We start from the raw sequence: 21806 nt of genomic DNA, 5'->3' as shown, positions 1-21806 counted from the left end.
GGGCAAAGGAACGTACCCATACATTACTTTGATACTCTATCACCACTGGGATACCTGCAATCATGTCATAGAGCTGAAGAACGGGGAGAGTGTCCTAGTGACAGGACACTGATAGTCTGCTCCCTGTCATCGGGAGCAGCGATCAATGTCGTGTCACAGCTAGTCCATCCCCCAGACAGTTAGAATCACTGCCCAGGATGCACTTAACACCTCCCCGCCCCCTAGTGGTTAACCCCCTCACTGCCAGTGACATTTTTACAGTAACCAATGCAATTTTATAGCATCAATCGCTGTATCAATGCCAATGGTCCAAAAAATTGTCCGATGTGTCCGCCATAATGCTGCAGTCACGATAAAAATTTTTTAAAAAAAGTTAATAAAAATGCTATAAAACTATCCCCTATTTTTTTTTTTTAGACGCTATAACTTTTGGGCAAACCAATCAATAATGGCTTATTGCGTTTTTTTTTTTTTTTTTTTAACCAAAAATATGTAGAAGAATACGTATCAGCCTAAACTGAGGAAAAAAAAAATAATTTTATATATTTTTGGGGGATATTATATAAAAAAGTAAAAAATAATGCGTTTATTTCAAAATAGTCTCTTTTTGTTTATAGCGCAAAAAATAAAAAACCGCAGAGGTGATCAAAAACCACCAAAAGAAAACTATTTGTGGGAAAAAAAAAAAAAAAAAAAAAAAAAAAATAAAAAAAAAAGGACGTCAATTTTGTTTGGGAGCCACGTCGCACGACAATTGTCAGTTAAAGTGACGCAGTGCCGAATCGCAAAAAGTGCTCTGGTCAGGAAGGGGGTAAATCCTTCCGGGGCTGAAGTGGTAAAACGCCAACGTGAATTTTCTAGGCGTTTGCCAATCGCAAGATCAGTCCCTGTTGTAACGAACACCGCACCCCTATAGACTTCTGGGCAAGTTGTTGCCAGGGCAATAAACTAAAATATATTTTTTCAAGGGGCAACATTCTACGCAGCAGGGCAACTGTGTGGACTTCAGAGACAAATTACTGGAGCACGGGAAAGCCTGACTTTAAAAACAGAGACATCTGATACTGTTACAAAAAACAAAAACAACATGCCAGGAGGGTTCATGGCAGACCAATCACTCACCCTGGATTCTTGCTCTTTAACCAGTTCAGAAGTGCATCCTTGTTGAAGGCCGCAGTAGCTGCCATGTTACTCTTGTTGCGCTGGATGTTTGCTATCGTATCAGAACGCATGACAACTTCAATGAGGCCGGTCTTGTCTCCAGTCGACAGACAGCCGTAAGGCGTGACCCTGTACAGACAAAAGTAGGCAGTCAATAGAGATGTTGCCATCTGCCCTCTCTCATGCTGTATAGTTTCAAACTGACTACAAGGGGTGCAAATCTTGGGGAAATTATAAGCAATATATGAAAAAACAAGTGGTAAGTTACTAATGCCATCCAGCGTACATTTACTGTACACTTAAGTCAGAAAGATCATTTAAAGCGGCAAAAAAAAAAGAAGGAGAGAAGAGTAAAAAGTTCCTCACCTGAGGTCCAGCCCCTCCTTCTTCCACAGAACATCCATAAGACGGATCATCTGTAGCGTCAGCATATCCTGACGAAGATCTGTGTGGAATGGAGGACACAGTGTGAAGTTAATGAACAAAGACACTTATATGGCGGTACTTCTTGGATGAACCTGGACACCCTAATCTAACATATAGCGAGGGCCTTCACACGTGAACCTTAACAACCCCACACACAGATATATCTATCCATCAGGCCTTGATGGGTGAACTTCGACACCCCAGGTTTTCCCAGATGATCCTAGACAGCCTCATATAAATTTTCCTTTCAAGACAAGCGTCTCATATAGAGTGGACCTTCCAAGGATGAATGTGGACACCCTCATACATGGTGGGTCTTCCAGGATTAACCTAGACAGCTTTCTATATTGTCAGGCCGAACTGGATGAACCTAGACAACCTCATATAGCTGGGGCCTTCTCAGATGAATGTAGACACCATCATATAAGGTGAACCTTCCCAGATAAACTTGAAGGCCCTTATATAAGGCAGACCTTTCTAGAAGAACTTGAAAACCCTCATATGGTAGAGGCCTTCTAGGATGCACCCAAACATCCTCATATATGACAGGTCTTTCAAGGTAAACCTAGACATTCTCGAATACAGCTGGCCTTCTGGGATTAACCTAGACACCCTCATATTGTAGGGCCCAGGAGGGTCTTGGATAAATTTAGATGCCTTCATGTATGGCGAAGGCCTGCTTGGGAGAGTCTGGACACCCTCCTATATGGGTGGAGGCCTTCTTAAGTGAAACTAGAAATCCTTCTATATGGCAGGCCTTCCCAGATGGACCTAGACACCCTCATACAGTATATTACGGGCCTTACTGGATGAACCTTAACACCCTTCTTTATAGGGGGGACCTTCTTGGATGAATCTATACACTCTTGTATATGACAGACCTTCCAAGATGAACCTAGACACCCTTGAATAAACACACTTTCTTGGATGAGCCTAGACATCTTTATATATGGGGAATATCCCGGAATAACTTAGACACCCTCATATGGAGGGCCTCCTCAGATGACCATATTTACCGTCTCCATTTTTGAAGATGATGCCAACACGATTTCCCCCTGACATTTCATTATTGTATACAATCCACAGTGGCTTCATCTTGGATTCCATAAAAGTGCAAAGCTCCACACTGTGGAAAAGAAAAGAATACGGTTACTCAGATTATAGAAGCAAAAAAAGGGACCCCGATTAGTGTTTTAATTATTTCATGAACAAACTGCTGAAGAGAACCAGTATCCATCTGAAACCTTTAAAAAAAGTGAAAAAAGTGAAATAGGAAGACTTTAAAGGAGGTCTGCTTGTTCCTTTACTAAAATCGGAAAAGCCTCTCATGTGCGCTTCTCTGTATCGGTTTCACTTTGTTACTGGCAGCTTTAGCCCCCAGTCAGACCAGTGCAACCTGTCATGTGATGTGACAGTTTAAAATTGGACGACAAGTCGCACCCTATTTGTGCCTATGGAACCATTCAAATCTGTGCAACTCTGACCTGTACCAATTTTGAAAAGGTTTCCGCACTATTTTTGGCGATTTCATGTGTGACTTGCATAGACCTCTTTGCATGAAGTCGAACAGATGACGGCAAGCTGCAAATGAAATCGCACTAACCTGCAGCTTTGAAATTGCACACTGAAGTAGCACCATTTCAAAGCTGCATTTAGTGTGAACCGGGGCTTAGATCTATGAGTATATTTCGACTCTTTTCAGATAATGGATCAGGCAACACTGCTCTTGCCACCATCTTTAGGATGTAAAAATAAATAAATAAAAAGTAACTCTTCTTTTTGAATCTCTTTAATTTATTTTTTATTTTTTTTGAAACAATATTAATTAAAAAAAAAAAAAAAAAAAAAAAAAAAAAGGTGCGACAGCAACTGAATTTTAACTGATTCCCCGACCACGTCACGCAGATAAACTGGCTCTCCTGGGAGAAATCCTGTACGGGCAAGTCCTACCCTTTTTTGGCCACCAGAGGGCACGCTGATCTCCGATCTGTCAATACCGCTAAAAATTGCACTGCCATTACTAGCTAAAAAGGAAAAAAAATAAAATTCTCTCTCTCTCTTAGTTTACAGACACTAACTTTTGCGCAAACCAAAATATACGCTTATGGTGTTTTTTTTTTAACCAAAAATAATATATATTGGCCTAAACTGATGAAGAAATTTGTTTATTAAAAACATTTTTTGGGGATATTATAGCAAAAAGTTAAAAATTGTTTTCAAAATGGTCGCTTTTTTTGTTTATAGCGTAAAAAATAAAAAAAACTGCAGAGGTGATCACATACCACCAAAAGAAAGCTCTATTTGTGGGGAAAAAAGGATGCAAAATTTTGTTTGGATACAATGTCACATGACCCTGCAATTGTCAGTTAAAACGATGCCGTGCCAAATTGAAAAAAGTACTCTGGTCAGGAAGGGGGGTAAAATCTTCCCTGGCTGAAGTGGTTAATGAGCACCTTCTTAAATTTGGTACTTGTTTGCATTGGTATTTGTAGCCCTAGAATCAAACTAGATGGGACTTTCCCAATGTGAACTTCCTCTGCCTGCATTATATGGTAAAAAGCTATAAAGCCACTGCAACCAGCATGCCGATTGGATATTGCTACCTGAGAGTTTACACCCCAGTTGCAGTAAATGCGATGTGTCCTCAATGTGATGTGTTTCTGGAAGCTGTCCAATTTCTCAGTAAACAGAGGCTTATAAACAGACATTCTCTATGAATGCTGGGATCAAGCTTCTATCATTGGTACCATTGGTATACAAACCTCAACCAATGTTTAGCTATTTTTGATGCTCTTGCTTGGTGATAATATGCCCACGATACCTCTGTACTTACCAAACATCTGTCAGAATGAGGTTGGGGTCTAGAGGAGAATAGAGGTGGGAGAGCGGCTCCAGGTAGGTCTCTTGTCTCAAACACATGTGCATTGCCTCTTTGGCCTGGGCCTTGTTTGTCTTTTGGACACTGGACCTCACAAAATCATTGAGACCCTTCAGCTTGGACAGAGCTTCCCCCTATACCAAAGAAACAAAAGAGGTGTCACATAACAGACCTTAAAAAAATAAAATTAAAAAAAAAAAAAAAAAAAAAAAGGAAAAAGATTTTCAATGACACAGAAAAGGTATACAGAGGGGGGCCAATTCTGTTAAACTCCACAAGGAACAACAAAAAAAATAAAAAATAAAAATAAAAAGTATCCACCTGCTTCATTAGAACCCTCATATGGTAGAGACTACCCCGGCAATATGCTTCAAGGATTAGACCGAACCTAAGGGCCACTGCGGGGACGTGCATCTCTGATCTGGAGGGGGATGGACAGCAAACAAAAGTTGGAGATCAGAACAAACTGAATAGACACAAGAGGCCAAAAACGACAGGATTAGAATATGTACAGCAAATGCTACACTAAGCCCTTGTACACACGGTCGGAGATTCTGACGGAATGTTTCCTATCGGACTGTCTTGTCGGATATTCCGACTGTGTGGTCTGCATCGGACTGTTTCCGTCGGAATATCCAACAGACCAACTTTTCCAACTTGCCGGTAAAATTTTCCGCCAAAATGCTCCTATCGGACATACTCCGATCATGTGTAGCCTACTCCGACGGACAAAGTGCCACGCATGCTCAGATCAAATTCCTAGACCAAAGCTATTGGCTACTAGCCTGAACGTAGTCCCGTCTTAACGAAATAACGTCATCACGTTATGTACAATTGGATTTTCCGACAACTTAGTCCGACCGTGTGTATGCAACTAGTGATGGCCGAACGGTTCGCCCGGCGGTCGTTTCGCGGCGAATTTCCGACTTTCGCCGTCCGCGGGTTCGAACGCCTTTTTCCGTCGTTCGCCCCGGCGGACTTACGTGTTTAATGTATACAAGAACTTTAACCTTTCGTGACACGTTTATCATGTGTTACAGGACAACCAATTGAGACATGACAGCTCATGGACACTTGGACATTCCCCCTAACCTATAAATACACCCGATCCGGTGGCCATTTTACATTCTTTCTTCTGTCACTGTAGGGAAAGGATCCTGTGTGGAGTAGGGACAGAGAAAACGCTAGCTATTTGGTACACAAAAGTTCTTTTCAGGACTGGTATAGGTGTTAGGTCAGCAGCCTGAGTTTCTTTTGTCAGTTTAGATAAAGGGACAGAGCGCTGTATGCTGCTATTTTAGGGACAGCTCAGCCAGATTAGTCTTTCTTCATCATCATCATCATCATCATCATTAGCTGTTACTATCAGGTCCACAAAAGAGCTGTTCCAGCTAATCGTTCCAGCCTACTCTTTTTTGCCAATTTGTATAGGGACAGGCAGGAAGCAGTGTGTCAGGCAGTGAGGATAATTTTAAAGACTTGCTGTTACTATTAGTTCCACAAAGGTTCTTTTCAGGACTGGTATCAGTGGTACGGTAATAGGCTTGTACACGTATAATATTCTTTCTTCCAAATATAGAAAGAATATTATACTTGACTGCTGCCCTTCTGCTGCAGTCTGCTAATCATTCACAACTCACTTGTTCCACAAAGCTCTTTATCAGGACTGGTAACTTGGTCTGTCTAGGGTGCTACGGTACATAGGCTTGGGTGCGGTACAGTCTGCTGTTCTGTAAGGACCGCTATCGGTCCACAATACATAGGGTTGCCGTGCACTACTGCTGACCGCTGCCCTATACTGCAGCAGTCCTTCATTGGTATAGGGACTGACGTACAGTCTGCTAATCACTAACACACAACCTGCTTGGTCCACAAAAGTTCTTATAAGGACTGGTAACTTGGTATAGGGTGCTACGGTACATAGGCCTGAGTGCGTTACAGTCTGCTGTTCTGTAAGGACCGCTATCGGTCCACAATACATAGGGTTGCCGTGCACTACTGCTGACCGCTGCCCTATACTGCAGCAGTCCTTCAGCGGTATAGGGACTGACGCACAGTCTGCTAAACACTAACACACAACCTGCTTGGTCCACAAAAGTTTTTATAAGGACTGGTAACTTGGTATAGGGTGCTACGGTACATAGGCCTGAGTGCAGTACAGTCTGCTGTTCTGTAAGGACCGCTATCGGTCCACAATACATAGGGTTGCCGTGCACTACTGCTGACCGCTGCCCTATACTGCAGCAGTCCTTCATTGGTATAGGGACTGACGTACAGTCTGCTAATCACTAACACACAACCTGCTTGGTCCACAAAAGTTCTTATAAGGACTGGTAACTTGGTATAGGGTGCTACGGTACATAGGCCTGAGTGCGTTACAGTCTGCTGTTCTGTAAGGACCGCTATCGGTCCACAATACATAGGGTTGACGTGCACCACTGCTGACCGCTGCCCTATACTGCAGCAGTCCTTCAGCGGTATAGGGACTGACGTACAGTCTGCTAAACACTAATACACAACCTGCTTGGTCCACAAAAGTTCTTATAAGGACTGGTAACTTGGTATAGGGTGCTACGGTACATAGGCTTGAGTGCGGTACAGTCTGCTGTTCTGTAAGGACCGCTATCGGTCCACAATAGATAGGGTTGACGTGCACCACTGCTGACCGCTGCCCTATACTGCAGCAGTCCTTCAGCGGTATAGGGACTGACGCACAGTCTGCTAAACACTAACACACAACCTGCTTGGTCCACAAAAGTTTTTATAAGGACTGGTAACTTGGTATAGGGTGCTACGGTACATAGGCCTGAGTGCGTTACAGTCTGCTGTTCTGTAAGGACCGCTATCGGTCCACAATACATAGGGTTGCCGTGCACTACTGCTGACCGCTGCCCTATACTGCAGCAGTCCTTCATTGGTATAGGGACTGACGTACAGTCTGCTAATCACTAACACACAACCTGCTTGGTCCACAAAAGTTCTTATAAGGACTGGTAACTTGGTATAGGGTGCTACGGTACATAGGCCTGAGTGCGTTACAGTCTGCTGTTCTGTAAGGACCGCTATCGGTCCACAATACATAGGGTTGACGTGCACCACTGCTGACCGCTGCCCTATACTGCAGCAGTCCTTCAGCGGTATAGGGACTGACGTACAGTCTGCTAAACACTAATACACAACCTGCTTGGTCCACAAAAGTTCTTATAAGGACTGGTAACTTGGTATAGGGTGCTACGGTACATAGGCTTGAGTGCGGTACAGTCTGCTGTTCTGTAAGGACCGCTATCGGTCCACAATAGATAGGGTTGACGTGCACCACTGCTGACCGCTGCCCTATACTGCAGCAGTCCTTCAGCGGTATAGGGACTGACGCACAGTCTGCTAAACACTAACACACAACCTGCTTGGTCCACAAAAGTTTTTATAAGGACTGGTAACTTGGTATAGGGTGCTACGGTACATAGGCCTGAGTGCGTTACAGTCTGCTGTTCTGTAAGGACCGCTATCGGTCCACAATACATAGGGTTGCCGTGCACTACTGCTGACCGCTGCCCTATACTGCAGCAGTCCTTCATTGGTATAGGGACTGACGTACAGTCTGCTAATCACTAACACACAACCTGCTTGGTCCACAAAAGTTCTTATAAGGACTGGTAACTTGGTATAGGGTGCTACGGTACATAGGCCTGAGTGCGTTACAGTCTGCTGTTCTGTAAGGACCGCTATCGGTCCACAATACATAGGGTTGACGTGCACCACTGCTGACCGCTGCCCTATACTGCAGCAGTCCTTCAGCGGTATAGGGACTGACGTACAGTCTGCTAAACACTAATACACAACCTGCTTGGTCCACAAAAGTTCTTATAAGGACTGGTAACTTGGTATAGGGTGCTACGGTACATAGGCTTGAGTGCGGTACAGTCTGCTGTTCTGTAAGGACCGCTATCGGTCCACAATACATAGGGTTGCCGTGCACTACTGCTGACCGCTGCCCTATACTGCAGCAGTCCTTCATTGGTATAGGGACTGACGTACAGTCTGCTAATCACTAACACACAACCTGCTTGTTCCACAAAAGTTCTTATAAGGACTGGTAACTTGGTATAGGGTGCTACGGTACATAGGCTTGAGTGCGGTACAGTCTGCTGTTCTGTAAGGACCGCTATCGGTCCACAATAGATAGGGTTGACGTGCACCACTGCTGACCGCTGCCCTATACTGCAGCAGTCCTTCAGCGGTATAGGGACTGACGTACAGTCTGCTAAACACTAATACACAACCTGCTTGGTCCACAAAAGTTCTTATAAGGACTGGTAACTTGGTATAGGGTGCTACGGTACATAGGCTTGAGTGCGGTACAGTCTGCTGTTCTGTAAGGACCGCTATCGGTCCACAATAGATAGGGTTGACGTGCACCACTGCTGACCGCTGCCCTATACTGCAGCAGTCCTTCAGCGGTATAGGGACTGACGTACAGTCTGCTAAACACTAATACACAACCTGCTTGGTCCACAAAAGTTCTTATAAGGACTGGTAACTTGGTATAGGGTGCTACGGTACATAGGCTTGAGTGCGGTACAGTCTGCTGTTCTGTAAGGACCGCTATAGGTCCACAATAGATAGGGTTGACGTGCACCACTGCTGACCGCTCACCTATACTGCAGCAGTCCTTCAGCGGTATAGGGACTAAGAGTTTTGTCACAGGGTCATTTAAAAAATGACATGCAGAGGAAGAGGCAGGCCCTTCCGCAGGGGTGGTAGGGGTAGGGCAGGAGCAACAGGCTTGAGCCAAAGTGGGAAGTTGCAGAAGGTGCGTTCAATTACTTTAAAGGATGCACCAGACTTGGTTGAGTGGCTCGCTCAGCCTTACTCTTCTGCACCCTCCTCATCCTCTCGATCTGCACCCTCTTCTTCACTCTCTGCTATGTGCACCCCCAAAGACACTACCACCAACAACACGACCACCACCACCACCACCACATACCTTCCGCTTGAGTCACTGGAATTATTTTCCGATCCATATCAAGAGGACATTTCTGATGCGCAGCCACTCTTGGTATTGGATCAGGAAGAGGAGGTAGCAACAAGCGCTACTCAGCAGTCTGACGCCAGTACCCAGATCAGCCCAAGGAGGAGGTTGGTCCCCGGTGTTGCTGCCTACTCTACTTATAGCGGTGGGGAAGGTGACGTTGATGATGACGTGTCTAGTGATGTCACGTGGGTGCCCACAAGAGAGGAAGAGGAGGGGAGTTCAGAGGGAGATATGGACCAGCAGATAGGGAGGAGAAGCAGCAATGACTTACATTGCACAGCAGGGACAAAGCAGACTGCAAATGTATCAGGAGCGAGTCATCGACCATGTACGGTCACATCTGGCGCTCCCAGGACACCGGCACATGGCTCCGCAGTGTGGGCTTTTTTTAACGTGTCCGCTGCTGACAATAGCGTTGCCATCTGCAATCTTTGCAGTCAACGCGTTAGTCGCGGTAAGCCCAATACTCACCTAGGGACGACCGCCTTAAGAAGGCACATGAGCAGCCATCACCGAGCCCAGTGGGAGCAACGGAACACACAAAGCCACACTGCAGGCTCTCACCGTCCAGCCTCGTCTTCTACTTCTCCTTCTCCTCTCTCCTCACAATTGTCCTCCACTCCACCTTCCATCACGCCAAGCTCACATTTTTCTGCAAAAAGGCAGGCTTCCGTGGGCCTAATGTTTGAGCGTAAAAAAATGATGACGCCGGATAACCCTCTTGCCCAACGGTTGGCGGCTGGCTTGTCAGAACTCATAGCCCGCCAACTACTGCCATATAAACTGGTGGACTCGGAGGCCTTTCGCAAATTTGTGGCCATTGGAACACCACAATGGAAGGTCCCAGGAAGGAAGTATTTCTCAGAGAAGGGCATCCCAGAGCTATATGGCCATGTTCAGCGGCAAGTGAATGTATCTCTGGCACACAGTGTCGGTGCCAAGATACATCTGACCACAGACACGTGGTCTAGCAAACACGGGCAGGGAAGGTATATCAGTTTTACTGCCCACTGGGTGAACCTTCTGACGGCCGTCAAGCATGTAACCCGTGGCACCCGTGTAGATTTGGTTTTACCGCCACGGATTGCATGCAGGCCTGACTCTTCTTCTCCTCCTCCTACTCCATCCTCCTCCCTCTCCTCCTCAGCTGCCTCCTCCTTTTCCGCTGCTAGCGTCTCTTCCACTGCACCGCCCAAGCTCCCCAGAACCTATTCCACATGCCAGGTGAGACGTTGCCATGCCGTGCTGCGTCTGTTGTGCCTGGAAGCAAAGAGCCACACTGGCCCGGCACTCCTTTCAGCTTTGCGTTCACAGGCAGATGAGTGGCTAACACCGCTCAATTTGACAGTTGGTAAAGTGGTGTGTGACAACGGTGCCAATCTGCTTAGCGCATTGAAACAGGGCAAAATCACGCACGTGCCGTGCATGGCACACGTCTTAAACTTGGTCGTGCAGCGATTCCTTGTCAAATACCCTGGGGTCCAGGACATCTTGCGGCAGGCAAGGAAAATCTCGGCCCATTTCAGAAGATCTTACACGGCCATGGCTCGCCTTGCTGACATTCAGCGGCGACACCATCTGCCGGTCAGACGTCTTATTTGCGATTGCCCGACGCGATGGAACTCAACCTTCTATATGCTTGATAGGCTGCTCCAGCAGAAACGTGCAGTTAACGTCTACCTGTATGAACTCTGCGAAAGAAACGGTTCTGGGGAGCTGGGTTTTTTTTCACCGCGCCAGTGGCTGCTCATGCGCGACACATGCAGACTTCTGCGGCCATTTGAGGAGATCACCAAACTGGTCAGTCGCAGCCATGGCGCCATCAGTGACATGGTACCTTATGCCTTCTTTCTGGAGCGTGCATTGCGTCGTGTCATTGATCAGGCTGTGGAGGAGCAGGAGCGGGAAGATGAGGAAGTCGCAATGCTGGATGAATTCCCAGGGGGGGCTACTCTATCTGAGACAAGTCAACAACAGGAGTCTGATGAGGAGTCAGAGGAGGATGGTGCCGGGGCGGATGAGCAGGAGCAAGAAGAGCATGCTTTAAACCTTTCTGGGATCCCTGTTGTGCGAGGATGGGGAGAGGAGAATGAAGAGGACGACATTATCCTGGATGATGAGCAGGAGCCAGGCCACCACACCGCTTCCACTTTAGTGCAAATGGGGGCCTTCATGCTCCAGTGTTTTAATAGGGACCCCCGTATAAAAAGCATGAGGGTCAAGGACCAGTACTGGGTGGCAACGTACTTAGACCCCCGGTACAAACACAAAATGGCGGAAATGTTACCGCCGTCGCAGAGGGCTGTCAGAATGCAGCACTTCCAGGCCTTGCTTCGAGAAATGCTGCATTCTGCTTTTGCGTGCGCTGGCAGAGGAGCAATTCCCACTCCCAGAGAAGGATTTGCGGGTACCAATCCAACAGCGCCTGCAAGAAGAGGCCGGTTTGAAGATGTGTTGGTGACTTCGGATATGAGGTCATTCTTTCAGCCGACCCATCGACAGGTGTCATCCGGATCCAGCATCAGGGAACGCCTAGACCGTCAGGTGTCCGACTACATTGGGTTAACGGCCGATGTGGACGCTCTGAGGAGTGATGAACCCCTAGACTACTGGGTGGGCAGGCTTGACCTCTGGCCAGAGCTTGCCCAATTTGCAATCGAACTGTTGGCTTGCCCCTCATCCAGTGTCCTGTCCGAAAGGACGTTCAGCGCAGCAGGGGGGATTGTGACCGATAAGCGTACTCGCCTAGCTCACCACAGTGTTAACTACCTCACATTTCTAAAAATGAATGAGGCATGGATCTCGGAGGAATTCAACACATGTGATCAGTAGACCATGTATATGTCTATAAACAATTTTTGGAATCAAGCACACAGACCTTCTTAATTCATTTGGCTCACTTCCCTGACCCAAAAAAGCACACCGTACTATATGCCCCTACCCTCCTCTTTGAAGAGGTTGAGCGGTGTCATATTTCTACTGGGGCTGCTTATTATGAGGGGTTCCCACCATCCCTGTGCTGTGCTGACTTCCTCCTGGGTGTTCTTATTATGAGGGGCTCCCACCATCCCTGTGCTGTGCTGACTTCCTCCTGGGGGTTCTTATTATGAGGGGATCACACCATCCCTGTGCTGTGCTGACTTCCTCCTGGGGCTGCTTACGGTGCTGCTGTCAGCGCTGTATGTCACGGAGCTGCTGTCAGCGCTGTATGTCACGGAGCTGCTGTCAGCGCTGTATGTCACGGAGCTGCTGTCAGCGCTGTATGTCACGGAGCTGCTGTCAGCGCTGTATGTCACGGAGCTGCTGTCAGCGCTGTATGTCACGGAGCTGCTGTCAGCGCTGTATGTCACGGAGCTGCTGTCAGCGCTGTATGTCACGGAGCTGCTGTCAGCGCTGTATGTCACGGAGCTGCTGTCAGCGCTGTATGTCACGGAGCTGCTGTCAGCGCTGTATGTCACGGAGCTGCTGTCAGCGCTGTATGTCACGGAGCTGCTGTCAGCGCTGTATGTCACGGAGCTGCTGTCAGCGCTGTATGTCACGGTGCTGCTGTCAGCGCTGTATGTCACGGAGCTGCTGTCAGCGCTGTATGTCACGGAGCTGCTGTCAGCGCTGTATGTCACGGTGCTGCTGTCAGCGCTGTATGTCACGGAGCTGCTGTCAGCGCTGTATGTCACGGAGCTGCTGTCAGCGCTGTATGTCACGGAGCTGCTGTCAGCGCTGTATGTCACGGAGCTGCTGTCAGCGCTGTATGTCACGGAGCTGCTGTCAGCGCTGTATGTCACGGAGCTGCTGTCAGCGCTGTATGTCACGGAGCTGCTGTCAGCGCTGTATGTCACGGTGCTGCTGTCAGCGCTGTATGTCACGGAGCTGCTGTCAGCGCTGTATGTCACGGAGCTGCTGTCAGTGCTGTATGTCACGGAGCTGCTGTCAGCGCTGTATGTCACGGAGCTGCTGTCAGCGCTGTATGTCACGGAGCTGCTGTCAGCGCTGTATGTCACGGTGCTGCTGTCAGCGCTGTATGTCACGGAGCTGCTGTCAGCGCTGTATGTCACGGAGCTGCTGTCAGCGCTGTATGTCACGGAGCTGCTGTCAGCGCTGTATGTCACGGAGCTGCTGTCAGCGCTGTATGTCACGGTGCTGCTGTCAGCGCTGTATGTCACGGAGCTGCTGTCAGCGCTGTATGTCACGGAGCTGCTGTCAGTGCTGTATGTCACGGAGCTGCTGTCAGCGCTGTATGTCACGGAGCTGCTGTCAGCGCTGTATGTCACGGAGCTGCTGTCAGCGCTGTATGTCACGGTGCTGCTGTCAGCGCTGTATGTCACGGAGCTGCTGTCAGCGCTGTATGTCACGGAGCTGCTGTCAGCGCTGTATGTCACGGAGCTGCTGTCAGCGCTGTATGTCACGGAGCTGCTGTCAGCGCTGTATGTCACGGAGCTGCTGTCAGCGCTGTATGTCACGGTGCTGATGTCAGTGCTCTGTATTACGGTGCTGCTGTCAGTGCTCTGTATCTCCTGCACCCTCTTGTTTGCCTACCCTGGTCCCTGACCTTCCCTCTCCTCCATTGCCTTCATTAGCTCCATAGTCCTGAATTGTCAGAACAATTTCCCAAATAAAAAAAAAATGCTTGTAGTTATCGATCCCAAATTCACCTCATACATGTATTATGCTATTGTCCAGGTGGTGGGACTACGTGCTACCCCCTAATAATTACCCCGTGGCCGCAAATTCGACCTAAAGGTTTGCGAAATTCGCCTCCCATTGAAGTCAATGGAGCCCGCGGCGAACGGTCGTTTTCGCGAACGTTTGTGTCCGTTCGCGTTTCGCGTTCGCGAAACGTCCCGTCGGAAGTTCGTCCATCACTATATGCAACATCACTTCCGGAATTAATCCGTCGGAATTACTCCGACGGATTTGGTTGTCGGAATCTCCAACCGTGTGTACAAGGGCTTAGAAAAAATAATGGCTATTAACTTTTGTCCTGTGTGAGTGAAGCACATGTTCATGTAAAATATCTCCCTACCTGATTATCTCCTGAAATTTCCACAAAGTTATCTATGAATCAGTTTGTACAGTTAGCTGGACTACAGAAACCTGCCAGCACATCCTGGTTGTCCAGTCAGTGCTTCTTCTACAGTAATTTGGACTGGACCCCAAGAAATATTTTGGTGCACACCACTAGCCATTACCGGAGGTGCCAGAACAGGAAGTGGCCGATCTTGCGGTGGATCAGAGCTCTCTCCAGCAGGAAGATTGTCAACTCACAGTCCAGATAAGATTCATACTTGAGAACCTGAACCAGCTGCAGAAGATATTGGCACAGTTCTTCATTCCTGAGGAGAGAATGGGGGATATGGATCATCAGTTTAATTCTGAAAAAGAACACATACCTCCTTTTGATGTTTCCAACTGGGTGTGCAGCTGCTAAACACATATCCTCCCCTCCAGAGTGGCCCACTGCCAGACACTTCTCTCCAGAATGTCTCACTGCCAGACACCTTCTCTCTCCAGAGGGACCCAGACACCACCTCTCTGAAGCAGCATTACCACATCAGCCCCAGCCCCCCTCCACAGTAGCCCACTGCCAGAGACGTGTACCCTTGACATAGTGGCCCACTGCAAGACAAACTTCCAACTACCATGAGCTGCTAAATATATATATATATATCACATCACACATACATACATACATACATACATATATACATACACATTCCTTCTCATTAGGTATCTCACTATACACTAAACTCGACACAGCCAAACCAACTACATCATCAACAACCTTTCCCCCCCACCATGACAGACCAGCAGTACTTACGTAAGCTTCCTCAGGCAGTTCATAGTGAACATGCCCACATATCGATCAGGATAGTTGAAGTCTAATAACTCCAAGGCAGTGAGGACAGGCAACTCAGGCCACTTCTGCAGTAAATACACCATCTACAGTAAACATGAAAATATTAACAATGGCAATAATTTATCCTGGTATAGCGCGATTCACATTTAGTCTATCGCCAACATTTTGTACCTGTGCTACATCCTCGTGCTTGTTCCACTTGGTGGTGAGCAGCAGTTTGGGCAGGGCCTCCGGGTGGCGTTCTCTAATCTCATGGCGCAGCTTCCAGACCAGCTCTTTCTCGTCTTCATACAGCTCAGCTTGACCTTTCCGTTCCACAATCTCCTGGAGTTGCTGACGCTGTAGAGGGGTGAGAAAAGGGCAAACACCTGCCATGTTCATTCCTTAACAGTGACCCAGATCTCAGCATACAGCTGCACACAGGAGAGAGCGTCACATGGAAAGCACACCATGCTCTTCCAACACACAGCCAGGAATCATCAGTAATAATATTGATGTTCTACCTCCCAAAGGAGAGCCAATTAAAGACAGACATTCTCACAGGTTTGCCATGTCTTAAAAAAAAAAAAAAAAAAAAAAACCCTAAAGTCTGTTCCAGTTATTACAGCCAGTACTATAGAACACTCCGTGGGCACACAGTACTATAGAACGCTCCCGGTGGGCACAAAGTGCTTGGTCCCATCATTGCTATACAACCAAAATTATATAATGATTTTGTATATATTGCTATATACAAAATCATTTCCCCATTCTATATGTCTGAACACGTATGCAGTTCATCTGACCCGTGACCCGTCTGCAACAACTTAATGTCTGCTCCTATTAATATTAGGAAAGATGACACTACCAGAGTTGGTAATAAAGCAATACTGGTGCAAACGAAAACCTCTGACTTTCAGAAATGTGAATTTAAAAGATACATTGAAAAAAAGAAAACAAAATCCAAACCAGAAGGTGACTGGCGAGTTGAATGCCATTGATGCTCAACTCTAAGTGGAACCCTAGGCAAAAGTTGTAATCTCAGGATCTCAGTTATACACCGCCCCCCCCCCCCCTTTTATTTACGACAGGCAAATCCACTTTTCTGAGGGGCAGATCTGAAATGAGGGGAAGCTCTGCTGATTTTATCATCCAATCATGAGCAAGCTAAAATGCTGCTTATTTTCCTTGCATGTCCCCTTCGGATGAACTTTACCTCCAAGTGCACTTGTAGTGCAAAGTGGATTTTATATAGATTTATTATGCTCAGGTTTATAGCCGCTTGCTCCTTGGTTTTCTACATTCAGATTGGCTCAATGTATAAGGTTGTGCAGGGTGCTTGACCACCACTATTTATCACATAAAATGTTTTGTTCACTGTCCTGCCTGCCGTGGATTACACCACAACTAGCAAACAGTTGCAATACAGGTGTCAGCGCGCCAACATTTTTATGGTTCCTTTTCTGGGATATATCCGATTTCTACCATTATGTACATGTTGCTCAAAAACGTGCACATTATTACCTGAAAATATCTGCCCATTATCCTTACAATTTGGGGAGGTCTGGACGTGTTTTTGTAACTTATTTATGGACAAAATGAACCTCTTGCCGACCAACCGCCGTCATACCGCAGCAGGTCGGCTCTTCTGGGCAAACCACCATAGGTGCAAGTCGGTCTGTGCAAGGAGGATAGCAGGCACACTCATGCTTGTGGGTCCCGTGGACTGTCTGCTGGCAACCTGCGATTGCTGTGTGCAGAGGCAGAATGGGGAACTGCCTATGCAAACAAGGCGATTCCCCGTTCTGCCTAATGACATGCCAGAGATGTTCTGTTCCCTGTGATCGGGAACAGCGATCTGTCATATCCCAGTGAGCCCCCACCCCCCTCATTAGAACACACCCAGGGAACATGGATAACACCTTGATTGCCACCTAGTGTTAACCCCTTCCCTGCTAGTGTCATTTTTACAGTCAGATTTGTCTGCCGCAGTCTTGCTAAAAATCTCATATAACCCCCGTTATCAGTAAAAACTATAAAAAAAATAAACTAAAAGCCCCTAAATCTATCCCGTAGTTTGTAGACGAGATTTTGCACAAACAAATCAATATATGCCTATTGCGGTTTATTTTAACAAACATATGTAGACGAATACATATCGGACTAAAAACTGAAAAAAAAAATTTTTTGGGATATGTTTAATAGCAAAAAGTAAAAAAAGGTTTATAGCACAAAAAATTTAATCTGCAGAGGTGACCAAATACCACCAAATAATAAAGCCATTTGCGGGTAAAAAAAACAAAAACAAAACAAAAAAACAAAACAAACATTCGTTTGGGTACAGCGTCCCATGACCGTGCAAACTGTTAAAGCGACGCAGTGCCGTATTGCAAAAAAAAAAAAAAAATGGCTTGGCCTTGGGGGGGGGGCAGGGGGTGATGGGAAGGGAAATCTTCCAGGGCTGAAGTGGTTAATAAACATATTGAAATTTAAAATTCTGGACAATCTCAAGGCACCCCATTCTAAAATTTATATTATATATTTATATCTAAAATTATATATATATATATATATATATATATATATATATATATATATATATATATATATATATATATATATATATAATTTTACACACACAAACATTGATAGTTTTACAGAATATATATATTTTTAATACACACACACACACACACACTGAACGCGGAAACTTCCACACATATAGGAACACCCAATATTAGAAGTTATTTACGCATTCAAATGTAAACACACATTTGCACACCGGTATTGACTAGTATACCATTGTTTCGCTTCCACATTTCATCTCCCTCGCTCAGCTAATGTGACCTTAGTGCTAATGGAGAGAGACAGGAGAGGGGCAAACAAGGATGCTGTGCAGGTATCCAATGTCTTCTTTATCAACCAATGACATCATTGGTTGTTAGGACACTGGGGGCCAGAAGGCTATAATGGTGCACAATGAAAACCTGTGGCTTTGTATAACTAATAGGCAGGCTTGATCCACCTGCTGGCTTGCATACAAATTTGCTGTAATTTTTAGGCATTTTGCCAAGGCACCCCTGAGGACACCCTGGCTGAAGACGACTGGTATAGACCATTCTGATTACTACAATGGCCCAGTGTTAACCGCATGCATTTATGCTCCAAAGCCAGGGCCGGACTTTCAATAGGGCTTGACGGGGCTCAAGCCCATGGGCCCCGTCCAATAGGGGGCCCCGCGAGCCCCGCCAGCCCATACACGAGGCGTCCGCGCTATAACGTCCCTGGACGTCCTCCTCTCGTTTACTTCCCCTGATGCGTGCCGCGGGCGCGCATCGGGGAAGTACTGTGTCGACTCGGCAGTGTCGCCTTGGACACAGCCAATCACAGATCATGCTAAATGGCCAATCACAGCGGCCATTTAGCACTGATCTGAGTGTCCAATGGCAATGAGAGATGATATCATGAGATCATCTCTCATCGCCGGCTCCCCCCCTCACAGAGACAGCCTGTGAGGAGGGAGAGCGACGTGCATTTCACTGTGAGTAAAAAGAATAAAAAAAAACAGTGTAAAGTGCTGTCCCCAGTGCCACCTGTCCCATCTGTCCCCAGTGCCACCTGTCCCATCTGTCCCCAGTGCCACCTGTCCCCAGTGCCACCTGTCCCCAGTGCCACCTGTCCCCAGTGCCACCTGTCCCCAGTGCCACCTGTCCCCAGTGCCACCTGTCCCCAGTGCCATCTGTCCCATCTGTCCCCAGTGCCACCTGTCCCCAGTGCCACCTGTCCCCAGTGCCACCTGTCCCCAGTGCCACCTGTCCCCAGTGCCATCTGTCCCCAGTGCCACCTGTCCCCAGTGCCACATATAAGTGCCATCTGTACTTAGTGCCATCTGTCATCAGTGCCACCTGTCCCCAGTGCCATCTGTCCCCAGTGCCACCTGTCCCCAGTGCCACATATAAGTGCCATCTGTACTTAGTGCCATCTGTCATCAGTGCCACCTGTCCCCAGTGCCACTGCCATGTATAAGTGCCACCTGTCCCCAGTGCCATCTGTCCCATCTGTCCCCAGTGCCACCTGTCCCCAGTGCCATCTGTCCCATCTGTCCCCAGTGCCACCTGTCCCCAGTGCCACCTGTCCCCAGTGCCATCTGTCCCCAGTGCCACCTGTCCCCAGTGCCACATATAAGTGCCATCTGTACTTAGTGCCATCTGTCATCAGTGCCACCTGTCCCCAGTGCCATCTGTCATCAGTGCCACCTGTCCCCAGTGCCACCTGTCCCCAGTGCCACTGCCATGTATAAGTGCCACCTGTACTTAGTGCCACCTGTCCCCAGTGCCACCTGTCCCCAGTGCCACCTGTCCCCAGTGCCACCTGTCCCCAGTGCCACCTGTCCCCAGTGCCACCTGTCCCCAGTGCCACCTGTCCCCAGTGCCACCTGTCCCCAGTGCCACCTGTCCCCAGTGCCACCTGTCCCCAGTGCCACCTGTCCCCAGTGCCACCTGTCCCCAGTGCCACCTGTCCCCAGTGCCACCTGTCCCCAGTGCCACCTGTCCCCAGTGCCACCTGTCCCCAGTGCCACCTGTCCCCAGTGCCACCTGTCCCCAGTGCCACCTGTCCCCAGTGCCACCTGTCCCCAGTGCCATCTGTCATCATTGCCACCTGTCCCCAGTGCCACGTATAAGTGCCATCTGTCCCCAGTGCCACGTATAAGTGCCATCTTTCATCAGTGCCACCTGTCCCCAGTGCCACGTATAAGTGCCATCTGTCCCCAATGCCACCTGTCCCCAGTGCCACATATAAGTGCCATCTGTCATCAGTGCCATCTGTCCCCAATGCCACCTGTCCCCAGTGCCACATATAAGTGCCATCCGTCATCAGTGCCACCTGTCCCCAGTGCCACATATAAGTGCCATCTGTCATCAGTGCCATCTGTCCCCAGTGCCACGTATAAGTGCCATCTTTCATCAGTGCCACCTGTCCCCAGTGCCACGTATAAGTGCCATCTTTCCCCAATGCCACCTGTCCCCAGTGCCACATATAAGTGCCATCTGTCATCAGTGCCACCTGTCCCCAGTGCCACTGCCATGTATAAGTGCCACCTGTCCTCAGTGCCATCTGTCCCCAGTGCCACATATAAGTTCAATGTTATTTTGTTATATTCTTGCAATTGATTTGTTATGATTGCAACCTTACAAGGTAGTTGATTCAAGTTTTTCAATATTTTTTCCAGGTAAATAAGTGTTTTATGTTCTCATTCTGACCAAGACATTTGTGCATTGCAATAAACACTTGATCACTTTGAACTTTTTTCATCATTATTTATTTATTGGAAAAAAGCTTTTCAAGCTTCAATCGGTAATCGATTATTACTTTTTTTTAGCATTTTACGCTGTCTATGGTACCAGTCACCTTTTAAAAGTAGCTTGGCACTTCAAATAACGATTGGATCGATTATATTGTTACGGCACCAGATGGCGACAAATTAATATAGAAGGTAGGGCCCGAAAGTGACTCAAGCCCAGGGGCCCCCAGCACCCTAAGTCCTGCCCTGTCCAAAGCCTATTGAAGACACTGTACTTCTGGCCTGTGTTCTGCACTGTACCCAAGAACCTGTGTATTACTGGAGGGGCACCCAAAGAAGTCTTCTATTAATTCAACTCCATTCATTACATAGGGCAGGGTGAGAGACACCAGGAACATTCAGCAAGGTTTAGGACAATTGGTATTAGCCGTTACCTCATTCTGAGTGGCGTTTGAAATTTCACCAAGACGGCCCAGCTCTAAAATCTGAAGAGAAGAGACATGGAGGTTTTGAAGAAATTCTAGAAGCTTAAAATGTTCACATTAAACTGTTTTTGACTTTAAATTAATGCATAAGGGTTGCAGGGAGGCTTAGCATGAAGATGACGGGAAGGGGAAAAGCGAAGAAGATGACAGGAAGGCTTAAGAGTGAGGGTAACGGGAAGTCTCAGCGTGAGGCTATCAGGAAGCCTAGTGCAAGGGATCCATGCATCAACAATGTAATACATTTTGCCAGCAACCCCCCTTCAAAAGTGAAATATTGCAAACAGATGACTAACACCATCAGCATTACAGAACAACCAGACATCAGTGCAGTTATGAACCAATGCCTATGGCCCCGTTGTAGCATTTCCAGGACATCGAGAACACACAACTGGAATCTAGTTACCGATATGAGCTGCAGACCTTTAAATATTACCAAACCATCCCAGCACTGACCCCCTATATCATCCTCCGCCTCATACCTTATCAATGGAGGGGTAGTAGACAGGATAGTCAGACATGCTGAAGAAACTGATCACCAATGTGGCTGCGCTCTCAGTATTGGGATTACAGTGTATGGTTCCCATTGGATTCAGTAATTCTGCCTTCTCATCTAGACAGTAAAAAAAAATAAAAAAATATATATATTATTATAGAGGAATTTCTTCCCAAAAAGAGATAGTTCTTTGTAA

General features: G+C 47.3%; 1 protein-coding gene across 1 annotated transcript in view; it reads right to left on the bottom strand.

Moving 5' to 3' along the window:
* PIK3CD (phosphatidylinositol-4,5-bisphosphate 3-kinase catalytic subunit delta) overlaps nt 1-21806 on the bottom strand; it is a 102123-nt gene that overhangs the window by 12678 nt on the left and 67639 nt on the right. Inside the window, exons 10-19 of the mRNA XM_077458043.1 lie at nt 21597-21727; nt 21067-21117; nt 15523-15690; nt 15313-15434; nt 14684-14827; nt 4787-4886; nt 4421-4599; nt 2604-2713; nt 1528-1606; nt 1123-1290 (exon numbers count right to left, since the gene is read on the bottom strand). Of these exons, the coding sequence (XP_077314169.1) occupies nt 1123-1290; nt 1528-1606; nt 2604-2713; nt 4421-4599; nt 4787-4886; nt 14684-14827; nt 15313-15434; nt 15523-15690; nt 21067-21117; nt 21597-21727 (1252 nt within the window). The remainder of the gene's footprint in view (nt 1-1122; nt 1291-1527; nt 1607-2603; nt 2714-4420; nt 4600-4786; nt 4887-14683; nt 14828-15312; nt 15435-15522; nt 15691-21066; nt 21118-21596; nt 21728-21806) is intronic.

Source organism: Lithobates pipiens, unplaced genomic scaffold (assembly GCF_037356315.1).
Source record: "Lithobates pipiens isolate NorthernLeopardFrog02 unplaced genomic scaffold, aLitPip1_a1.2 Scaffold_27, whole genome shotgun sequence".
NCBI lineage: Eukaryota > Metazoa > Chordata > Amphibia > Anura > Ranidae > Lithobates > Lithobates pipiens.
The sequence above is the reverse complement of the archived record's forward strand: the minus strand, read 5'-3'. Positions and strand labels throughout refer to the sequence as shown.